This window comes from Eschrichtius robustus, chromosome 6 (genome assembly GCF_028021215.1).
Source record: "Eschrichtius robustus isolate mEscRob2 chromosome 6, mEscRob2.pri, whole genome shotgun sequence".
NCBI lineage: Eukaryota > Metazoa > Chordata > Mammalia > Artiodactyla > Eschrichtiidae > Eschrichtius > Eschrichtius robustus.
The window spans coordinates 147089154-147110145 of NC_090829.1; the positions used below are offsets into that span (position 1 = coordinate 147089154).

The 20992-nt window shown below is 51.7% G+C and overlaps 1 protein-coding gene across 3 annotated transcripts in view; it reads right to left on the minus strand.

The window, feature by feature from the left end:
* Window positions 1-20992, minus strand: part of LSS (lanosterol synthase) — a 40508-nt gene that overhangs the window by 14409 nt on the left and 5107 nt on the right. For all 3 annotated transcript variants that reach the window (XM_068547233.1, XM_068547235.1, XM_068547234.1), the window contains 12 exons: window positions 19591-19687; window positions 17574-17709; window positions 17187-17295; window positions 16416-16534; window positions 15007-15104; window positions 14722-14749; window positions 13004-13060; window positions 12310-12381; window positions 12015-12065; window positions 11315-11464; window positions 10813-10909; window positions 9925-10030 (listed from right to left, as the gene is read on the minus strand). In XM_068547233.1, coding sequence (XP_068403334.1) covers window positions 9925-10030; window positions 10813-10909; window positions 11315-11464; window positions 12015-12065; window positions 12310-12381; window positions 13004-13060; window positions 14722-14749; window positions 15007-15104; window positions 16416-16534; window positions 17187-17295; window positions 17574-17709; window positions 19591-19687 — 1120 coding nt within the window. The remainder of the gene's footprint in view (window positions 1-9924; window positions 10031-10812; window positions 10910-11314; window positions 11465-12014; window positions 12066-12309; window positions 12382-13003; window positions 13061-14721; window positions 14750-15006; window positions 15105-16415; window positions 16535-17186; window positions 17296-17573; window positions 17710-19590; window positions 19688-20992) is intronic.

Consider the following 20992-nt stretch of genomic DNA (forward strand, 5'->3'; position numbering starts at 1 on the left):
CAAGTCATGGAAGCAACCTAAATGCCCATCAACAGAAAAATGGATAAAGAAGATGTGGTACATATATACAATGGAATATTACTCAGCCATAAAAAGGAACGAAATTGGGTCATTTGTTGAGACGTGGATGGATCTAGAGACTGTCATACAGAGTGAAGTAAGTCAGAAGGAGAAAAACAAATATCGTATATTAACACATGTATGTGGAACCTAGAAAAATGGTACAGATGAACCGGTTTGCCGGGCAGAAGTTGAGACACAGATGTAGAGAACAAATGTATGGACATCAAGGGGGGAAAGCCGCGGGGGGGGTGGGGATGGTGGTGTGATGAATTGGGCGATTGGGATTGACCTGTATACACTGATGTGTATAAAATTGATGACTAATAAGAACCTGCTGTATAAAAAAATAAATAAAATAAAATTTCAAAAGTTAAAAAAAAAAAAAAAACTTTCTCCCCATAAAGAAAAAAATATTAACTTTACAGTGGGGAAAACAAGTGGCCATCTCCTTAATCAAGCGGTCAGTGTTGACACACGCTTCCTAATATGATGCACTGAGGAGCCCCATCACTTTTGTTACTTTCCCGACAAAAATGCTTAATTTTATAACCTGAATCTTGTCATGGGCAAACACAGAAAAACATACACTGAGGACATTCTACAAAATAACTTGCCATATGCTTCAAAAATGTCAGTCATCAAACACAAGGAAAGAATAAAGAATTGTTCCAGGTTAAAGAACTAATACATGACAACTAAATACAATGACCCTGGATTAGACCTTGAGGAAAAATGTTTCTATAATCCACACCACTGGTACAACTAGGACAACTGAAATAAGTTCTATAGATTAAATAATGGTATTATACCAATATTAATATTGTGACTCATATTTAACTAAGAGAATATCCTCATTAAAAAAAATACTAAAAGAAGCCACGACAATGAGAAGCCCGCACACTGCAACGAAGAGTAGGCCCCGCTCACCGCAACTAGAGAAAGCCCACGCACAGCAACAAAGACCCAACACAGCCATAAATAAATAAATAAATTTATTTATTTATTTTTTAAAAATACTAAAGTATTTAGGGATTAAGGTAATCACATTTGCAATTTACTTTCAAATGGTTCAAGAAAAAACATACATGGGAGGGAGTATGATGAAGGAAATACAGTAAAATGTTAAAGTGGAATTAATTAAAGAAGCTTCACCTAAAGGTGGAGTCAAGACAGGCCTGTAAGGGAAGTGCTCAGGCCCACCAGGCATCATCAGTTACCCCAAACAGGAAAAAATGTCCCTCCACATCTCGGGCAGGAAGGTGTCCCTGCTCACTATCCAGCAGGAAGAAGAAAACTCTCTTTCCCACGACAGCCCAGCCAATCAGAGACGGCAGCAGCCCATCAATGGGAAGCCTCCATACTCTGCATCCCCAACCCCTCCAACAGACTCTTTGGTTATCACAGCCCCTATACAAGCAAGTTCCCTTTCTTATTCTATGGATTTTCCTGTGATCTGTCACAGTTCGCATGTCCCGAGTTGCAATTCCTCTGCCTATTCTGAATAAACTCACTTTTGCTAGTTAATTAACTGGCTATTATATTATTAAAGTTGACATTAACACCTGAGCAATAGTTGGAAGAGGTAAATAGAAGTGCTTTTTACTTCTTTTATAACTTTCTTATAAGTTTGAAGTTAATGAAGAATTTCAAGTCAATCTAGTAAAATGGAATATCCCATATATGTATTACTAGAGTAACTGACACCCTCAAACTATACCTAAAAACACTCCTAGATAAATTAAAAATTTTAATATAACAAGTTAATATATTTGTTCAAAAAATAAAAACTTATGTTCAAACTCTCTAGAGGTAAAAATAATAAAGTAACTGGGGGAAAATATCTGTAACATAAGATAGAGAATTACTTTTTGTGCTTAATAAACATGTAAGGCAAGAAGAAAAATCATCCCAGCAACAAAGTTGGAAAGGGTATGAATGGCAATTCACATGTGAAAGAAGAAACAGAAATGACCTATAAATGTCTGGAAAGAATATTTTAGCTCAGTAATCTCCAAAGAAATACAAATGAAGTAAATCCACCAGAAAACTATCATAATTTACCTTCCAAAGCAGGAGTTTTTACACAATAACAATAGTTATACTGTGCTTATCACATGCCAATCTCCCAGTGCTTTCGTGTGGTATCTCAATCCTGCCAGTTCCATGAGGCTGTACTATTGCCGCATGTGGCAGGGGGAACCTGGGCAGGGGGGTGAAGTGACTGGACCAGGATCTCAAGCAGAGAAGGGGCAGGGGCAGGGGCATCCACCCAGACAGGCTGACTCCAAGCCCACATGGCTCTAGGGAAGAATAATGGCCCTGAACAAAGATTTAACAAGAGGATACTGGTTCAGGTTAAAATGGGGAAAAGCTGGAAAACAGCAATGAAAATTCAGAAATAACCATTACAACTCATGTTGGAGGAGAATGCCAAATGACAAGGGAAGTTATCACCTGCTCTCAGGAACCTCAGAGTAAACAGAGCCAGTTACGTGAAAGGTGCACCGTGGAGATCAGTCAGAACGCCCTCTTCTCAGGGGTGAGGAAGGGCAGCTGACTTTCTTCCTGGTGCTTTTCTGTATCGTCCAAGTCTCCTTCAAAGAGCATGCTTTACTTTTATTATAATAATTCTTAAAAAGATGATTAAAAAGGAAGGTCAATCCTGTGAGGGCATCTCTGAGGACAAGGTGGCCAAAGGAAAGGACCCCAGATCACACGCACAGCACACGGCCAAGGGACCAGCCTGGCCTGGGTGACAAAAGGAAGACTAGACACAGTGCCCGCTAGTGCCCCCTTGTGGCTGCACCTCCTGCCAGAACAGACGGAAACCAGCAAAAACGTGACTGGATACTCCTCCAATTTTTTGGGGGAAATAAAGCAACATGCTCCTAAATAACTCACGGGCCAGAAAACTTACAATAGAAATAGAAAATGCTTTTAACTGAATGATACATCAAAACTTACATATAAACTTAAGTGTACATTTAAAAAGAAAGCCTGGGGCTTCCCTGGTGGCACAGTGGTTGAGAATCTGCCTGCCAATGCAGGGGACACGGGTTCGAGCCCTGGTCTGGGAAGACCCCACATGCCGCGGAGCAGCTAGGCCCGTGAGCCACAATTGCTGAGCCTGCGCGTCTGGAGCCTGTGCTCTGCAACAGGAGAGGCCGCGATGGTAAGAGGCCCGCGCACCGCGATGAAGAGTGGCCCCTGCTCGCCGCAGCTAGGGAGGGCCCTCGCACAGAAATGAAGACCCAACACAGCCAAAAATAAACAAATAAAAAAAATTTTTTTTTAAAAAAAGAGAAAGCCTGAAAATCATTTATCTAAGCATCCATCAAAGAGAGCTTTCTCCTCTGTGGGAGGATTTACTGCAACTTCTTATTTTTCAAACACCGGTCATAGACCATTGGTGAGTTATGATTAACATTTATTTAAATTGAAAATATACATATTATTTATACCTATATAAAGGGATAGTATACATCTTTAATTTTAGCTATACCTTATAGATACATTTATTAACAGATTCATTTATTATCTGTATGTAAGCAATAGTTTCATAAAGTACAAAATAGGATGCACGCATGCCATATACTGAAAATAAGAAATACACGTCCATTTATTACACTGCTGCCTCAGTTAGTTGTTCAGTTTTATACACAAAGGTATGGGCACGATATACACTGCGTCTCTCATTAAGGAATGGCCCATCATGCTGGAAAACGGCCACTCTTACGCGACGGCAAACCGAGCAGCAGAAGCACCGCGCAGCCAGCTGGACAGGCCAGCCCGACCACAGCCACCCTTTCTGCCCTGTACACACAGCGATGGCTCCTCAAGGCCAGGCTGCAACCTCTCTGACAGGCTCAGGCTTTGTTGCCTTGCCTTTTCAGATTGCAGCCAGGGAGCAATCTTATAACTACTTGCAAGCCTGGGAATTCTGGTGGCGTTTTCCCATACAGTTATAGCTCAGCCATCAGTTTAGAGGTTGTTCTCCATCCTTCAAATCTTTATTCTGCCTACTCAACACAGAGCAACCCTCTTCAGCAGTGACGTGAGGATCCTGCAGCCCCTGCCTGTTCTATGCTTCCCAGTCTAGTAGAGCAACATTGGGATGAACCTGTAGACACCAGAGAATCTCATAATGTAATTTCCAGAAAGCATATATTTTATTTTAACTGTATTATGTAGAAAGAATTTATATTCATTTAATGTCATTCACAGGCAATTATGCTGTCCTCTAAGAGTGAATGTGTAATTATTCTGTAACAACTTCCTTGCATCATTTTTTCTCTAGGTAAGCTTTGTAAGTTTTTGAAATTGAGAAAATAACATTTGAACTAATAAAGTTGAAAAATCAGCATTTTTTTTAAAAAGAGGCTTTTAAAAAGAAATACAGACTGCTATAGAAGTTCCCTTGCCAAAACTGATTCATAAAAGAGCTAAGGTTTGTTTGTTTACAAAACTACTAGAAAATACAGATAAAAGAAAATGACTATATATGAAAAGTTGGATGTGTGTTTTCAGTAGAAGGTATGAGGGGGACTTCCCTGGTGGCGCAGTGGCTAAGACTCCACGCTCCCAATGCAGCGGGCCCGGGTTCGATCCCTGGTCAGGGAACTAGATCTCACATGCATGCCACAACTGGAAGTTTGCATGCCACAACTAAGGACCTTGCCTGCCGCAACTAAGGACCCAGTGAGCTGCAACTAAGACCCAGTGCAACCAAATAAATAAATAAATATTTTTTAAAAAGAGAAGGTATGAGGAATAAGGATGCATTTTTGTTGAAGGAAAAAAAGAAAGTAATTTTTTTCTAAGTAAAATGATTGTTCCAGAATAAGAAAGGAAAAAGACAGGACAAAACCTGAATGGATATAAAAAGCTGTAGGTTTATAGAAAAGGAATCTTGAGAAAGGAATTTTATGTGTAGTCACGTTACTAAGACTGGAATGGATTTATACAAGTTTTTAAACAAGGAAGAATTTTTTTGTTGTTGTTGTTTTTTGTTCTTGTTTTTTTTTTTATTTATTTTTGGCTGTGTTGGGTCCTCGTTGCTGTGCGGGGGCTTTCTCTACTTGCGGCGGTAGGGGGCCACACCTTGTCGCAGCGCGCGGTCCTCCCATCGCAGCGGCCTCTCTCATTGCGGAGCACAGGCTCTAGAGCGCAGCCTCAGTAGCTGTGGCGCACGGGCCCAGCTGCTCCGCGGCATGTGGGATCCTCCCAGACCAGGGCTCGAACCCGTGTTCCCTGCATTGGCAGGGGGATTCCTAACCACTGCGCCACCAGGGAAGCCCCAAGGAAGAATTTTAATATCAAAATTACACTGGTTCTGGGACTTCCCTGGTGGCTCAGTGGTGGTTAAGAATCCGCCTGCCAATGCAGGGGACATGGGTTCGAGCCCTGGTCCGGGAAGATCCCACATGCCGCGGAGCAACTAAGCCCGTGCGCCACAACTACTGAGCCTGTGCTCTGGAGCCCGTGAGCCACAACTACCAAAGCCCGCGTGCCTAGAGCCCATGCTCCACAACAAGAGAAGCCGCCACAGTGAGAAGCCCGCGCACCGCAATGATGAGTAGCCCCTGCTCACTGCAACTAGAGAAAGCCCACACGCAGCAACAAAGACCCAACGCAGCCAAATATAAATTAAAAAAAAAAAATTACACTGGTACTAAATTAGAATTTGCTTTTCTCTATTAAAAGGATAGTTTTCTTAGATTATTGATCTGCTCTTAATAAGAAAGGGTAAACAAATGTTTTTCTTTACCTTTAATGCAATATGTCTAGAAAACTAAGATTCTAGGATTTGTCTTTATCGGGTCTTTGATTACTTAAGAAAACTGAGTCTTCTCTATTAAAAGAGACAAGCTTTTTTACAAGTATGTAACTTTTCATATGTGTTAAATTTCATGGGAAGCATTTTCAAATAAGAAGTGATGCTGAACTTTTTTTAGGAAATATTTATGTGGAAATTATTAATAAATATTCCAGGACTTCCCTGGTGGCGGGCGCAGTGGTTAAGAATCTGCCTGCCAATGCAGGGGACACGGATTCGAGCCCTGGTCCGGGAAGATCCCACATGCCGCAAAGCAACTGAGCCCGTGCGCCACAACTACTGAGCCTGCACTCTAGAGCCCATGAGCCACAACTACGGAGCCCACGTGCCACAAACTACTGAAGCCCATGTGCCTAGAGACCGCGCTCCACAAGAGAAGCCACCACAATGAGAAGCCTGCACACAGCAATGAAGAGTAGCCCCTGCTCGCCGCAACTAGAGAAAGCCTGTGCACAGCAACAAAGACCCAACACAACCATAAATAAATAAATAAATAAATAAATAAATAAATAAATAAATTTATTGAAAAATAAGTAAATAAAATAAATATTCCAGAAATCATATGAAATTCCCAAAAATCTGGTATGCCCTGATATAATTCCAACTCTTTTCATTTACAAATATTGTTTGTCACTTGCCAACAGTTATTATTTTACTCTGATGCTTTTGCAAAAATGTTCCTGCAAAAGTGCTTCATCTTCAAAGAGATTCATGGAAAAGGCCCTCACAAGTACTCTAGAATGTAGGCTTCTGATAACTGCTCATTCTTTAGCGTTCTATTTTCCAAAATTAAAGGACCCTTTTTCTCCTCTTTTAAGCTGTCTACAACTTACAGCAATTTAGTAAACATTTATCTTTTTCTCCCTACCTGGTCCCTCAAGAATTCTGAAACTCCTATTAAATATTCTTATTTTTCATAACAATACATATTTGCAAAAGTTAAGTAAGAATCTCTTCTTGTAACAGGACACAACTGGACAAGTCCTTGTCTTGGCCTCTTAGCCCAAAGAGACTTTAAAGATCCAATATGAGATTCCTCATGAAAAGTTCCACCGAAACAGATTTTAAAGAGCCTATATGGTCAGTCGCTATTCCTGCTGCACTTATATAAATAATCAGGCCAAGTTTATTGAAACTAGACTCGGTTATCTTTGATAGAAATGGAGATGATTATAAAGAGAAAAATTATGTTTCAATAATACACCTTTATGTACATCAGATTCTAGTACCATTAATTGTCTTTTAAGTTTGTTTTCTAAGTGTAAACTGGACTGAATCCTGAATTCTTCTGATTTCCTCCAATATGTGGCTAGAACTCTCCAAACTAACATTTACAATTTTCTTCCACTCTTTTGATTTTTGAATCACTATGAAACTAAAACTGCCCTTTTCCCGAAGCCCTGCAAGCAAGAGCTGGACAACTTGATACAAACTTCAACAGCTCATGTGAGGACGATCCTCATGCCTGTTGCTGTGTGGCCACTCAGAAAGATCACCAGAGACATTCACACTGAAAACCAGGAAAATCTGTCTAATTGCCACACTTGTCCTCACTGCATCTGAAGATGCTTAGAACCCAGCATCTAGAAATCATCTCAACTAGCTGCTCTCCAAACTCAGAAACTGAATTTATAATTTGCTTGAATTATTTACCATTGTTTTTCTTTTGTTTCCATAGAAATGCCTCTCATTGAATTACCTGATTGCACAGATCATATAGAGGTCTAATTTAGGTGGAAAGACAACTACGATGCTGCCTCCTGAAGTAAACACCCAAGGTGCATCCTGTCCTGAGGAACACTGAGGACATGTGATTGCTGACACAGCATGTGCGCCTCCGTAAACAACTTTTAAAGTTTTTGTAGACTGACTCAGAAAGGTAATACCCGAATCTGATTATAACCCATTTGATTTATTTAATTGATTAAATTTGGGCTCTGGGAAATTTTTCAATCTTGATTATTGTTCTTTTTATAGTCATCACATTAATTTCGCAACAGTTTTAAATGCCTACCGGCAGCCACTCACATACCAAATGGTATCCATCGGATCAGACAACTGGATGAAATTTGCAATAACCACATGAATGACGAAGATGGTGACTACACGGCCCTCCAATCCGTCAATTCAACTAATGAAAACAGCAAATACGTGACTCTTCAGCCTGACTACACCAACGGTGGAGAGAGAGAATAACACTACACTGGTTGGTGATACTCTCAGCCAGCTGAGACAATGACCAAAAGGGGGAACTGTTAAAATCAAAAACAAACAGAGCCCAGCCTCGAAAATTCCCTGAGCAGACAAAACCAGTTTAATCATACAAACAAAGGCTAATTTAGCTTATTTTGCAAGACTAACTTGACCTGGGTCATTTCTTGTTTACACCTCTGGAAATCATAAAGAAAACTTGAACTGCTTCCCAAGGTTGATACGAGGTAATCACTGAAAATTCTAATATTGTAACCAGTCACTGTGAAGAATAAACAGTTACTGCTTTCTCACAATATAAGCTCTTTATAACAATATATACCCGAGCCTCATTCAATGTTTTGGTTTGTGCACTCCTGGTTTGCAAACTGTCTTTGTGGTGTGTGCATGATAAATTTTTACTAATGATTCACTGGCTTTACTTTTAGCTATTTATGAACCTTTGACAAAATCCTAAACAAAATACTTATTAAATTGAATCCAACAATATATAAAAAGTAAAGCACATCATGACCAAGCTGAATCTATACCAGGTTTACCAAGAGCCATGAAACAACAGAATCATACAAGGATGAAGGAAAATCTACAAAAACTGCACAGAAGCCCCATAACACAGCAAGTCCACATCTACATCCTCAAGAAATGGGAACCTCTGTGCCCCAAAACACAAGTCTGAGATTGTTCACAGCAGGATGATTCATAATAACCCACTGAGAGGCCCTGAAGGATATATGACAAGCACACGCATAAACAAAGCGTGGCATCTGCATTCGACAGTGGAGAGAGACAGACGTGGGATTCCACGTTGGGATCACAGTGGGCAGAGGAGAACCAGGAGGGGAGCTTCTGGTAATGTGTTTGCCTGACGTGGTCACATGGGTGTGTCCACTTCATAATTAATCCAAGGGCTATATGTATGGTTTGTGTACTTCTCTAAACACGTGCCAGACTTCAACAGGAAAGGTTTATTTAAAAACTACCATTATTTGGACACAGGTGGAGCTGGGGGTACAGGCATACCTCATTCTATTGTGCTTTGCTTTACAGCACTTCGCAGACACTGCGTTTTTTACAAACTGAAGGTTTTTGGCAACCCTGCATCGAGCAAGGCTATCAGTGCCATTGTTCCAACAGCATTTGCTCACTTCATGTCTCTATCACATTTTGGTAATTCTCACAGTATTTCAAACTTTTTCATTATTATTATATCTATTATGGTGATCTGTGATCAGTAATCTTTGATGTTACTATTACAAAAAGAATCTGACTTGCTGAAGGCTCAGATGATGGTTAATATTTTTTAGCAATAAAATATTTTTAATTGATACGTACATCGTTTTCTTAGACATAATGCTATTGAACACTTAATAGACGACAATATAGTGTAAACGTAATTTTCATATGCCCTGGGAAACCAAAAATTCACGTGACTCACATTACTGTGACATTTGCAGTGGCTGGAATTGAACCCACAGTATCTCCTAGGTACACCTTTATGTGTCTTCTTTTAATGTTATTAAGAAGATGCAAAAACTAACTCATTTTTGTGTTATAACTGTGCTACTCTGACCCTCAATACACACATTTGATATACTTCAGGGCCTACAGCAGGATTCAGGAGCATCTGAAACCTCTTCCATTTTTAAATGAGCTTTATTCCAGAGCCCCCTGTCTGAGATGGGCCCCCGGCCTGAGCACCCCAAGTGAGCAAATGGCTTGCTCTCAATGATATCAAGGCTGTCTGATTTCTTGGCCCCAAGTTGATGGTACCCATGCTGCGTGACTGAGCATCCCTGTGCCAAGGCCGCCCTTACCTGATCTCTCCGGCCCTGTGGTCTGGGAACTGCTTGTGGAAATGCTTCAGCGCCTGCATCACAGCCGAGGTGCACTCCACATATGTGTAGTCAATCATGATGTCCCCTGGGAAAGAAAAGGAAGGCTTGAGGAATGTCAACTTTACCTCAGCTGCCCAATTTGGCAATTCAGGCCAAACCGTGACACAGGAGAACGCCATAAAATGCAGAGCCTGTACAACACATCACAAGCCTGACCATCCTCCAAAGGAAAGGAGGAAGCATCACCAGCGACCAGCCGGTGACATGGCCACCAGGTGGGAGGGAGGCACCTACACAGGTGGCCCGGAGGCCCATCTGTGCTGCAGGACAGCCAGGTCAGTGGGAGGGGAACAGAGAAGCACACACAGCAGAGCTGCACCCCACCCTGAGAAGGCCTCCACAGGAGTACATTTGCCAGTTACAGGAGCCCAACAAATGTAGACCCGGAAGGAGGGTACAGGGGCGCACGCAGACGCAGCAGGAGGACACAGGCGAGCGGGTCCCCACTGTCACCTCCCTGTGAGGAGCTGTGGGCTCCATGAGGAGCACTCAGGAGACAGGCCGGCCTCTATGGACGACAGAGCAGGAGCCGGCCCAGGCTTGGGCCAGAGAGCCGGTGTGAATCCCACCCACCTCCAAGAGGCAGACTGCAGCTTTTCTATCCACAACCAGGGTCACCGCACCCTGCGAAGTCGAGAAGCATGGAACACTCTGGTGCTTGGGGGCTCCTTAGAGCATCCGCCCGCATCTGCCAGAACATTTGTTGGCACTGCCCCCCGCCAGGGGAAAGAGCTCCAGGCTCTGGCGGGAGATCCGGCCTCAGGCACGTGGGGCCCCTGAGTCTGTGGCAACTGGCCGACCACTCACCGAAGATCTCCGAGGGGTTCAGAAGCTCCAGAAGGTGTCCCCCACGCTTGGTCTCGTAGGTGGCAAACCCTCCATCAGGGTTTCTCATGCTCAGCAACTAAAACCAGAGGGAACATCCTGAGAATTCGCCCATGCGCTGAGCACATGCAAGGGCCCACAGGCTGTGGCACAGCTTTCTAGAAACACCCCAAGGCTAGGAACCAAGGAGCAGGGATGGGAAACAGGGAGCCGGTTTTCATGTTAAACCAGGACCCTCAGGCACCCAGAACAGTGGGCTGCAACCTTTATCAACCAGGTACTCCGTGACCACCCAGGACCACTCCCCGGCACGTGCATGCTTACCACTTATAAAGCACACGTGCGCCACCAAACTATGTGATCTCCATCGTAAAAACCGGACAAAACTTGGGTGTGCTAAGAGGGTCTGTGGTGGGGTGGCCAAGACTCCACGTGCACAGCGCCCTCGGCTGTGCGACCAGAGTCCCACACCCAGCAGCCTCACCACAGCGACAGCATCGAAGAGCCGCTCTCGTGGGACGTGCTTAGTGACAAAGGGACACTTTTCCTGCAGGAGAAGGAGGGACTTCAAGGCCTCAGCAGTGCAGTCGGCAACAATCCAGCCACAGTCCAGTGTGCTGAAGGAGAAGCCGCCCTGGAAAGTGTGGGGCTGTAAGGGTGGAGGCCAAGCCCACACCTGGCCACCCCAGGCCATGGCGCCTCGCACGCCTGCACAGAGCCGAGGCCCATCCACAGCGGAGGCACAGCCACAGCCCCAAGCCACACACACGTGGACGGCCTCCAACTTCCAGCACAAGGACTGCAGCCTCTGCCCGTCACCGCCTTCAGGCTCTACTGCGGGACGGGCACAAGCAACCCGCTGTGAGAACGCACCATGGCCACGTTCACGCCCCCACGCGCTGCAAGAACTGCCCTCCCCACTCCTCCCCTCATCGCTGTCATTCATGTTCTGACAGCTTATTTAATGCCTGCACGTGCTGCTGAGTGCACACAGTGTGTGACGTGGTGGGGTGAAGCCCACATAGCTCAGCTACTGCATTTATGCACAACTCTTCAGTCAAGAATATCTTGGGTACATCGGTGGAACCCCACACTGTGCCTCTATCAGAACAGGAAGCCGAGGAGAGAGCCCTCCTTGAGGGCAAGGCCCAGCTAACCGGGGCGCGTAGGGTTGGCCGCGGTACCTTGCTCATCTGGCGGTAGTACTTCTGGTAGTCGGGGAGGTTGTCTGGGACCTGGTGAGCATCCGAGGGGCAGGAGGGAACACATCACCACCATAGTACGCAGACACCGGGCAGGGAGGGGCCAGCACAGCAGGACATGCGGGGACCCAGTGCCGCCGCCCCCTCGGTCACCAGTGCCAGTGGGAACCCTCCAGGCAGCACCCACGTGGCCCACTGCCCCCACCCACAATCAGGGCACGCCCTGGGCTGGAGGGGCACCCCGCCTGTGCGAGGCACGGACCAGGCCTGGTCTCACCTGCGAGACCCGGAGATACTCATGCGCCTTCTGCAGGCAGGACGAAAACTCTGGCCTGTGTTGTGCACCCGCCTGGGAAAGAGGAGGGGGTGAGCCGCTAGCCGGCACATGCCTGCGCGCGTGGCTGGTCCCTGGACGACCCTGGTGATACCCGGCCACCACTGGGAACCAGGAGCAAACCCACCCAAGTCTCGGGGCGCTCGGGTTTCTGCCGCCAAGTCAGAAAGACACGGTGGAGCGACAGCAGAAGAGGTGGTCCACACCACCCTAGCCCCAGCCCCAGCCTGTGCCCACAGGGTCCCTGCCCATCTAAGGCAGGCCCCCACGTGGCCCAGACTCCTCCCCAAATCCTGCCAACCTCATTCCCACCAGCATAAAAACACGCTCCTATTTCTCTCTAGTACGTGCTCAAAAGTATCCGTAGTGAGCAATTTGAGCACTGAGAAGAGCCTGGAGCCACTCCCCCTTATAGAAGACCCCAGCACCTCGTCACCTCGGGAACAGCCCTCACAAGCTCCTTGCCCCTGAAGACTTCAAGCCAGCCCCACACCTAGAGCTGCCAGGCAAGACCACTGTCTCGGAGCCCAGGTAAGCAAAGGGTCAGGGCCGGCAGGTGCCGTGTCCGGCTGGCTGCAGGGGTGGACACACGGGAAGGGCAGACGGAGGCTGGAGAATGAGCGACAGAGCCACATACCTCCAGCAGAGCCTGGATGGCGAATGCGGTGTCCCAGATCTGCGAGCCATTGGTACCCTGTGCAGAGGGGACAGCATTACAGCAGCCACCTCCCACCCCCACCCCAACTTCCCAGATCCGATGGGTGCCTAGAGGGCCAAGGAAGGGTGCAGGGGCTTCCACCAGCTCCTACAAAGAGGTAGGAGCCCAGCCGACTCCTCACCCCGGGCTCTCGGCTCTGTACCCCTAAAGCCCACGAGGCCCTGAGAGGGGCTGGTCCTGCAAGGAGACGTGGGTCAGGCAGCCCCACCTGCCTTCACCAGGCCACCAGCCAGGACAGGGCTCCTAAGAGCACTTCCAGGATTTGGATGAGCACCGCCATGGCCTCCACTGCTTGCCCACTGGCACGGAGCCCAGACCAATCGGTGGCACTAAGGGACACGAGACACTGCAGCCTGGCGGGACAATGTGTGGGAAGAACACACACAGCGCCTGGCCAAAAAGACCTGAACCGGATCAAGCCTCAGGGCCTAACCGCCAGTTTGCAGAAAATCTGGGGTGCAGAGCAGGCAGAAGGTAGACACGCTAGGGACAAATGACCCAGGAGAGAAGGGCACCGGGAGATTGTAGGACAAAGGTGACATCAAAGATCAGCCTCCCGGATTGAATCCTGATACCAGTGAACACACAGCAAAACCCCACCGGGGGCTGCCGTGAACCCAGTGGGGACGGCACAGCAGTTTTGCCAGAACCAGAAGCCCTTGTAAGCTCCAGGGCTGGAGGTGTCAAAGGGGGTGGGGAGCCACATGAGGGCTCGTCAGCCTCCTGCACTTCACGTGTTTCAGGAATCTTTTCACACGAGATTGGCGGCGTGGGGGCCAGGGAGCTGCAAGTGGGGCTCAAGTGTGCTTGGCAAGGGCACCTGGGGGGGTGGTCTGCACTGGGCGGGGCTGGGCCCACGTGCACTCATCCCAAAGGGCCCAGAGTTCAGTGTGACGCAAGGACATTGCTGGCGGCACCACATTTGCACACTGAGTGACAGGAGACAAAAGCCCTACAGCTCCCGGCTCGCTGACCCCAGGGCCCCTGCAGCCGGGATAGGACCAGGTCAGCCCAGGCTGCCCAGTGACCCAGGAGCCCCACCCCCAGGGACACGCACAGGACGTAAGCTGGGGGAACAGCATCTACAACATCCAGACACTGGAAATCAGCAAACAGTACAAAACAGAGGTGCGGTGTACGCGGAGAGGGGCCACAGGGAGTGCGTCTCTGGACTCTGAAGGGGGTACCTCTGGGATGCTCAGCTCGGGGCAGCAGAGGGCACGGGTTCTGCTCTGACCACATCCTGCTGCTGTCCTGACCCCACTAACCAGACCCAGCATACGAGCTGTGAGATCAGCTGTCCAGCAGCAGTTGGGCTGGCGTCTGAGAACCACCGTGGCCCTCGTCCCCCCGCCGAGCTGCAGCTCTGAATGACTTTGGTGTACAGACTGCTCCCATGGTGTGGCTGCAGACCCTCAGCTCTCCCACCACCCCCCAGGGCCTGTCAGCATCCCTGCCAGACAGCACACACCCAGGAGGTGCCCGGCGGTGCCCCTGAGATGCGGGACAAGGGGCACCTGCAGCCACTCACCACACGCTGACAGAACACGTCAGGAGGAGTGACTTGGGATCTTAACAAACCCAAAAGGCAGGAACGGTTGCAAGGAAACAAGCAGCTGTGGCCCTACAGCCCTTACCTGCACTTTCATGCCATCGAGGCCCAGCCTGCGAGGAGAAGAGCCCAGGTCAGGGAGCACAGGGCAGAGCCGTAAGTCAGGGGCCCAGAGCCCGTGTCCCAAGAGCAATGCACCCATGCAGCAGGGGACACGTGAGGACAGCTCCCACCCCCCACCCAGCTGTGTGGAGGGCCCACCAGGGGAAGAGGGCTCCCTCAAACACAGAAGTCCCTGCATGGGACACGTTGGCCTTCAGGCTCTCAGCCACGCCCTTCCCAAGGGCCACGCCCTCCCCGCCACACTCACCAGAGGTAATCGGGAATCCTGGACAAGTGCTCCTGGAAGGCAGAGGAGGCCGGCCCTTCCCTGTGCCAGCACGCAAGCATGTTGATGGTTTTCGAGATCTGGAGGAGACAGCCCTCCCTGTCAGGGCTCTGCTCCACACCTGCCGGGGTTCCCGGGCTTGAGGGCCGCAGCCCTACCCCAGCGAGGCCCCAGCACGGCCTTGCTGCAGGCCAGGCCTTCTGTTCTAACCACTTTCCCAAGCACTCACTGCTACCAGGCTGCAGCCCTGCCCTGGGAAAGGTGGGAATGGGCCAAGGCACGTGTGCCAAGGAAGAAGGGGGACGGCAGCAGGGCAAAGACAGGGTGACCCATAGAGGTGACGGGAGCCCAGCCAGCTAGTGAGCAGAACCACCACGAGGGTGACGGGCAAGGCGGGGACCCGACTGGGCACGTGGGTTGTGGTGTGTCCTGAGCTGCCTGAGGTAACTCAGGGGACGGAGGATAGGGCTGAGGGCCACGGGAGAGATGGAACGACTTGGAGGCGAGACCAGCGGCGCAGGGCCTGACTGCTCAGAGCAGATGTTCTAGAGGCCCAGCCCTCCCACCCCGGGACCTCCTAGGCCAAGGTCCGATTACAGCGCATTTCTAACTTGCTTTATGCAGCGTTAGGTCAGAGCCCACGCAGAATCCCCTGGCGCTGAAAGGGAAACAACTGGCCCCTCGGTGGGGCGGTGGCAGTTGACGTCCCCCGGGTACCACCCGGCCTCGAAAACACCTGGGAGCAGGGTCACGCGTGGGGCTCACGGACACTGCGCCCACTGGGCTCACACAGAGAAGCCGTGGGCTGACCCAGCACGGCGGCCACAGTCACAGCCGCCCGAGGCTCGCTACAGCGCTGCCTCCTGCACCCAGTGCCCTAAGGCTGCGGGCCAGCCTCCCGACCCTGCACTGGCCGCCCGGGCTCACGGGCTCACGGCCCCACGGGGCAGAGCAGGGTCGGGAGCCCAGAGGTTCCGAGAAGCGAGTCTCGAGCCACCAGCCTCAACAGGAATCAGGAGTGGAACGCAAGCACCCTGGTCCTGCAAACCCCATAGGAGAAAGGCAAATGATGGGTTATTAGGGGTGGGGAAGGGGAGAGGACCAGGGGAGGAAAAGCAGCCCACCCCACCGGCCAGAAAGACCTCAGGAGGCAGCCGCAAGCAGCAGTGCTCCAGACACACCAGGCGGTGGGACGAGAGGGCGGGCCAAGCACAGGGGTCCTGGGGGATCAGAGGCCCACGTCCCACATAAAGGTGTGGCAGCCTCCAGTGGGAGACCGCACCTCCAGGGAGACCCCCACTCCCAGCTCCACAGACACAGGCCTCTGGATAACCCCCCCTAAGTCCTCGCCCACCCCAGGCCCAGACACCCAGTGGGCGAGGGGCGCTGACCGGGCCGATGCTGAGGTACTTGGTGAAGCGGTCGTCGGCTGCGATGTGCTCGTACAGCTTCTGGATGGCCCGCTGCCGCAGGCTGGCGCTGTGGTGGCGCTCGTACAGGTTGAGGATCGCTGCGAGGGAGGGGGGCGTCAACGGGCACCAGACACGGAGAGGAGTCCAGCCCCAGCACAGACCCACCAGGGCGGTCGGCCCACGGCGGCCAGTCTCTGGGCCCCCCCTTGCCACCCCCCTCACCCACTCTCCTTGCCTGCTGGTGCAGCCCCCTCCCTGGCATCCTGGTGCCGCCCTGCGGCCCCCGCAGCCGTGCAGAGCATGCTGCCTCCCAGTGCTGACAGGGCGGGTCCCGGCTCCCACCCCAGGGCCCGTCTGCAGGACCAGTGAGGGAACGAACGAATGAACGAGGGGGAACGTGGCCGCCTGCGCCCACAGCACCCGCCAGGCTCCAAGGGGAGGCCACTCGGCTCTGAGCAGCCAGGAGGACCCACGGGAGACGGGCTTGGACTGGGCCTGGTGGGGTCCCGCCCCTTCTCTCCCACTGAGGAGGAACCACCGGCCCCTCAAGGCCCTGGGCTCCGAATCCTCTGTCCAGGAGCCCGAGCCCCAGGCGGGTCTGCTGGACACGAGGTGTGCACGGCCGGCCCCGTTGTCCCCGCAGGACCCCAACGCCAGGACTCATCGTGGGGCCGTGTCCCTCCGCTTTCCCTGTCACTTTAGGTGTCGACCGACCCCCGGGGGGCCCAGCCAGCCCCTGGGGGCACCCACCGTACACCACGTGGAGCAGCCAGCTGTGCGGCGTGTACAGTTCATCGGGGGCCACGCTGTCCCTGTGCGCCGGCCAGTCGATGCGGCCGTAGTCCTCCACGTAGAGCTCCTGAGGGCGGCAGCGCCTCAGCCCCGGACCTGCCCGTCCCCTCCGCTGCCTGCCCGCCCAAGGGCAGGCCCCGACGAGCAGCCTGCTCCCCAAGCCGCATGTCAGCGCTGCTTCCCGGGGACGCACTGGGGCCTGGCCTTTGCTCACAGGTGCCCTGCAGCCCACCCCACTGCACAAGCCCCCAGGCAGTCATTTAGGGACAGGAGGTGGGGGCTCCATTCTGTGGCGCTCTCGGCTCCGTGGGCCCCCCGAGAGCGGGCGTACGTGGTCAGGCTCACCTGGCGGAGGCTCTGGACCAGCGGGTCCTCCTCGGCGCTCAGCCGGGTGCCGTAGCAGTAGGCCATAGGCAGGTACACCTGCCGGCAGTGGCACCAGATGGTGGAGGGGTGCGCAGGCATCCAGTCAGGAAACAGCCTGGGGGGACAGCGTGTCAGCAGGCCCCCCCCCCCACCACTGCAGCCCGGGGCCCTTTCAAGCCGGAACACAGGGTGGACGGCTGTCTCCGGCCCAAGTGGGCAGAGCCGTGCTCCCGAGGGGCACGGTCCACAGAAGCCGACAACTTCTCCTGGCTCACCAGGTGCCTCCTAGAGCCAGGAGACTTGGCTCCTAAACGGCGAGGACTGCCTGCGGGTTCCCAGTTGTGACAAACGCGCCACAGCAACAAGAACGTTAATCACGGAGATACTGAGTGAGGGGTCTACAGAAACGCTCTGGACTATCTTTGCAACTTTTCTGGAAATTGAAAACTATTCCAAAATAAAAAGTTTACCTAAAAACCTTCAGGACTGCCACATCTTCTCAAGGCCTGTGTCTTTGATCGTTACCTCTGCTGTGCTTCACCCAGATACGCAGCCTGACGTGAGCACAGCTCTGCCAGCCTCCCAGGCAGGGGCTCGCCTGGGCTGTTTTCTCCACCCGCCCCTTTCAGCCTCCGTCCTCGTGTGAGAGGGGAGGCCACGTGGAGGCCACAGGGAGGTGAGCCCGCCTCCCCTGCTCCCAGGAGTAAGGGTTGGGCAGGTGTCCTCAGCCCCACCACCCCTGGCCTCACTCTCTTGAGGGCTCCTCCACTCACCTTAAAGGGCGTTTGCTACATTTTGGGTAACATTTCCAGCTTTCCTGCAGCTGAAGTGGTTCAGGGTCTCTGGTCCCTCATCCTGCACACCTGCCCTTTACACTCCAACCTACGCCCTCCAAAACAACTTCCGCCAAGACTAGCAGTGCCCTAGTTACCGAGAGGCCCAGCACCCACGGCCTGGGCCCTGTGGTGCAGGGATGCAGCCAACGCAGTCCCCCACAGCCGCCTCTGACACCACACCCCTCCCAGCGCCTGCTCAGCGCCTTCCTCTGCGGCTCCCTACATACCAGGTAGGTCGGAGGTCCAGCCAGCAGGCCCACCGGTGAGGAACGCTGGAATGGCCCCAGACCACTTCCCGCCCCTTCCATTGTGGCCAGCCTTGGGCAGGTCTGCCCCGGTGAGGCTGGGCCGTCGGCCCTTTCATCAGGCCCCTGCTGTCATCTCCTGATTGGCCCCTTCACCTCGCACCTCTCCTCTACCGAAGTCCCCTAGCGCAAGGGCCTCCCAACCTCCCTGACAGCTCCCTGCTCCAGGGACCTCACCTCCTGAAGGTGAGATTGGGGTACTTATATGTATATGAATGTATTCGGGACACATGTCCAGAGATTTCATTAGATATTCACAAAATGTTTAAAATCTCTGGCTTATAAGTATCACACAATATGGAATTAATGTTGATTTTGCTGAGTTTTTAAGCAACATTGTAGTTCTGTTGAAAGAAAATTCTTATCTTTTAAAAACACACACTGAAGAGTTCACAGGGGAAACAGAATGTCTGGGATCAACTTTAACATTCACTAGCAAAAAAGACAAGGGGGACTGTCAGCACGGCACACCCAACACTGGGCTGGGGAGGGCTGCATGGGCTGTCACCTCCTTTATTTCTATAGATGCTCAAAATGTCCAAAACGAGACACAGTCACAGGCATCTACACAACAAAGGCAGCACGTCACGCCCCACACCGGAGGTTCTGTAACCAGCAGGCAGGACCCCAGCCACCTGCCACATGGCCCAACCCCACGGCACCTCCCTCCTGCCCAAACGGGAACCCTCTCCTACAGTCTGTAGGACTCAGCCAAGCAGGGGCTCTGCCAGGAGCCTAACGCCACCCCACTCCACTGAACGGACAGCCCCTCATCTGACTAATAGGCAGCAAGTGACCCAGGGCGGCATCACTCTACTCGCTAAGAGAGTGGTGACCGTAGATGGGGAAGCGTACCACATTTCTGGGAACAGAGTGTTGAGGCCTTCCCAGCTGTACACGTTCAGGACAGCCAACCAGAACTTCCCCCAGGAGGGGATGAACACAGCGCCACCTGTGGGGAGAGAACAGGCCCCATCACCTGCCTCTGACTGTGAACATGAGACCCTCAGGAATCGGGTCCCCTTCAAAAGGCAGGCCTGCTAAGGATCCTCTCCCTGTCGTAAGAAGCAGGCTCCAGAACCACTCGGGACCACCCAACACCAGGGCTGCTGGGTGGAACCAACGTCTTCCCCAGAACAAGCCCGCCTGGCCCCTGCCCCCAGGAAGGAGCAGCTGGGAAGGTGAGAGGCCCAGGTGCACACGGCAGCCTGGGTCCCCACGGGCCTGGAGGTGATGAGGGAGCTGACGTGCACGCTCGGCCTTCTCCCTCCTGGGGTCCACCTGGCCGTCCCGCGCTGCACTGCACCCACGCAGCAGACGGATCTGGACTGCAGCTGTGGGGATGCTTGTGGCCCCATGTTGGAGACCCCCCCACCCCCGTAGCACTGGTCCCAAGCACAGGAAAACCATCCTGGACACGGTTCACAAGGAGGCCTCACCCCGAACCCAGGTGTGCAGAAGGCAAAGACCCACAAAGCTACTAGGGAAGCGTGGCCTGAAGACATTCCTTCCCAGACAAGGAACCAGAAATCAGCCTTGGGACCTCACACTAGTGAGCCCAGAAGCTGACGATGGATTCGTTACAGAGCAACACATGTGTGAAGAATGCAGGCTCGTGAGAAATTGCAGCAGGAGGCGTCACCCAACGTGGCAGGTCAGGAAGTGACACGCAAGGTGCCAGGCGAAGGGTGAGCAGGAGTCCCTGAGGCAGCGGGGTTGGGTGGCAGGTGGGACAGCCCAGGCAGACAAAGCGGCACGTGCAGAGCCCTGAAGCGGGAAGGGGCTTCGAGGCGCTGACGGGAAGCCGCTGTGTGTGAGCACAGAGCACGGAGGGCGAGCAGCCTGGGGAGTGTCCGTGAGCGGAGGGCAGGCGGGCGAGACGCACCGGGCTCTGCAGAGGAGCAGCGAATACTCTCGGAGGAGCAGGAGAGGAAGGGCCTCCCCAGGGCGAGGGCAAAGGAGTCACCCCAGGAGCCCTACAGGACACACAGGAGAGCGAGGGTGGAGGGTGCAGACAGAGCTCCACCAGCTCCCGCCACTCTCGTGCGGCCAGACTGCCCTCTGGGAAGGAACACTCCCACAAGCAACGCACGAGCGTGTTGTTCCTGAGTCCTTGCCCATTTGTGAAACAAACAGAATTATACGGCAACCTTAATTTGTGTTTTAAAAATTTACTGGCAAGGTTAGACAGTTTCCTCCTGCTCCTGCTTTTTTTTGACGCCTTCCTGGCTCACGTGTTTTGCTGTATGTGAAGTGC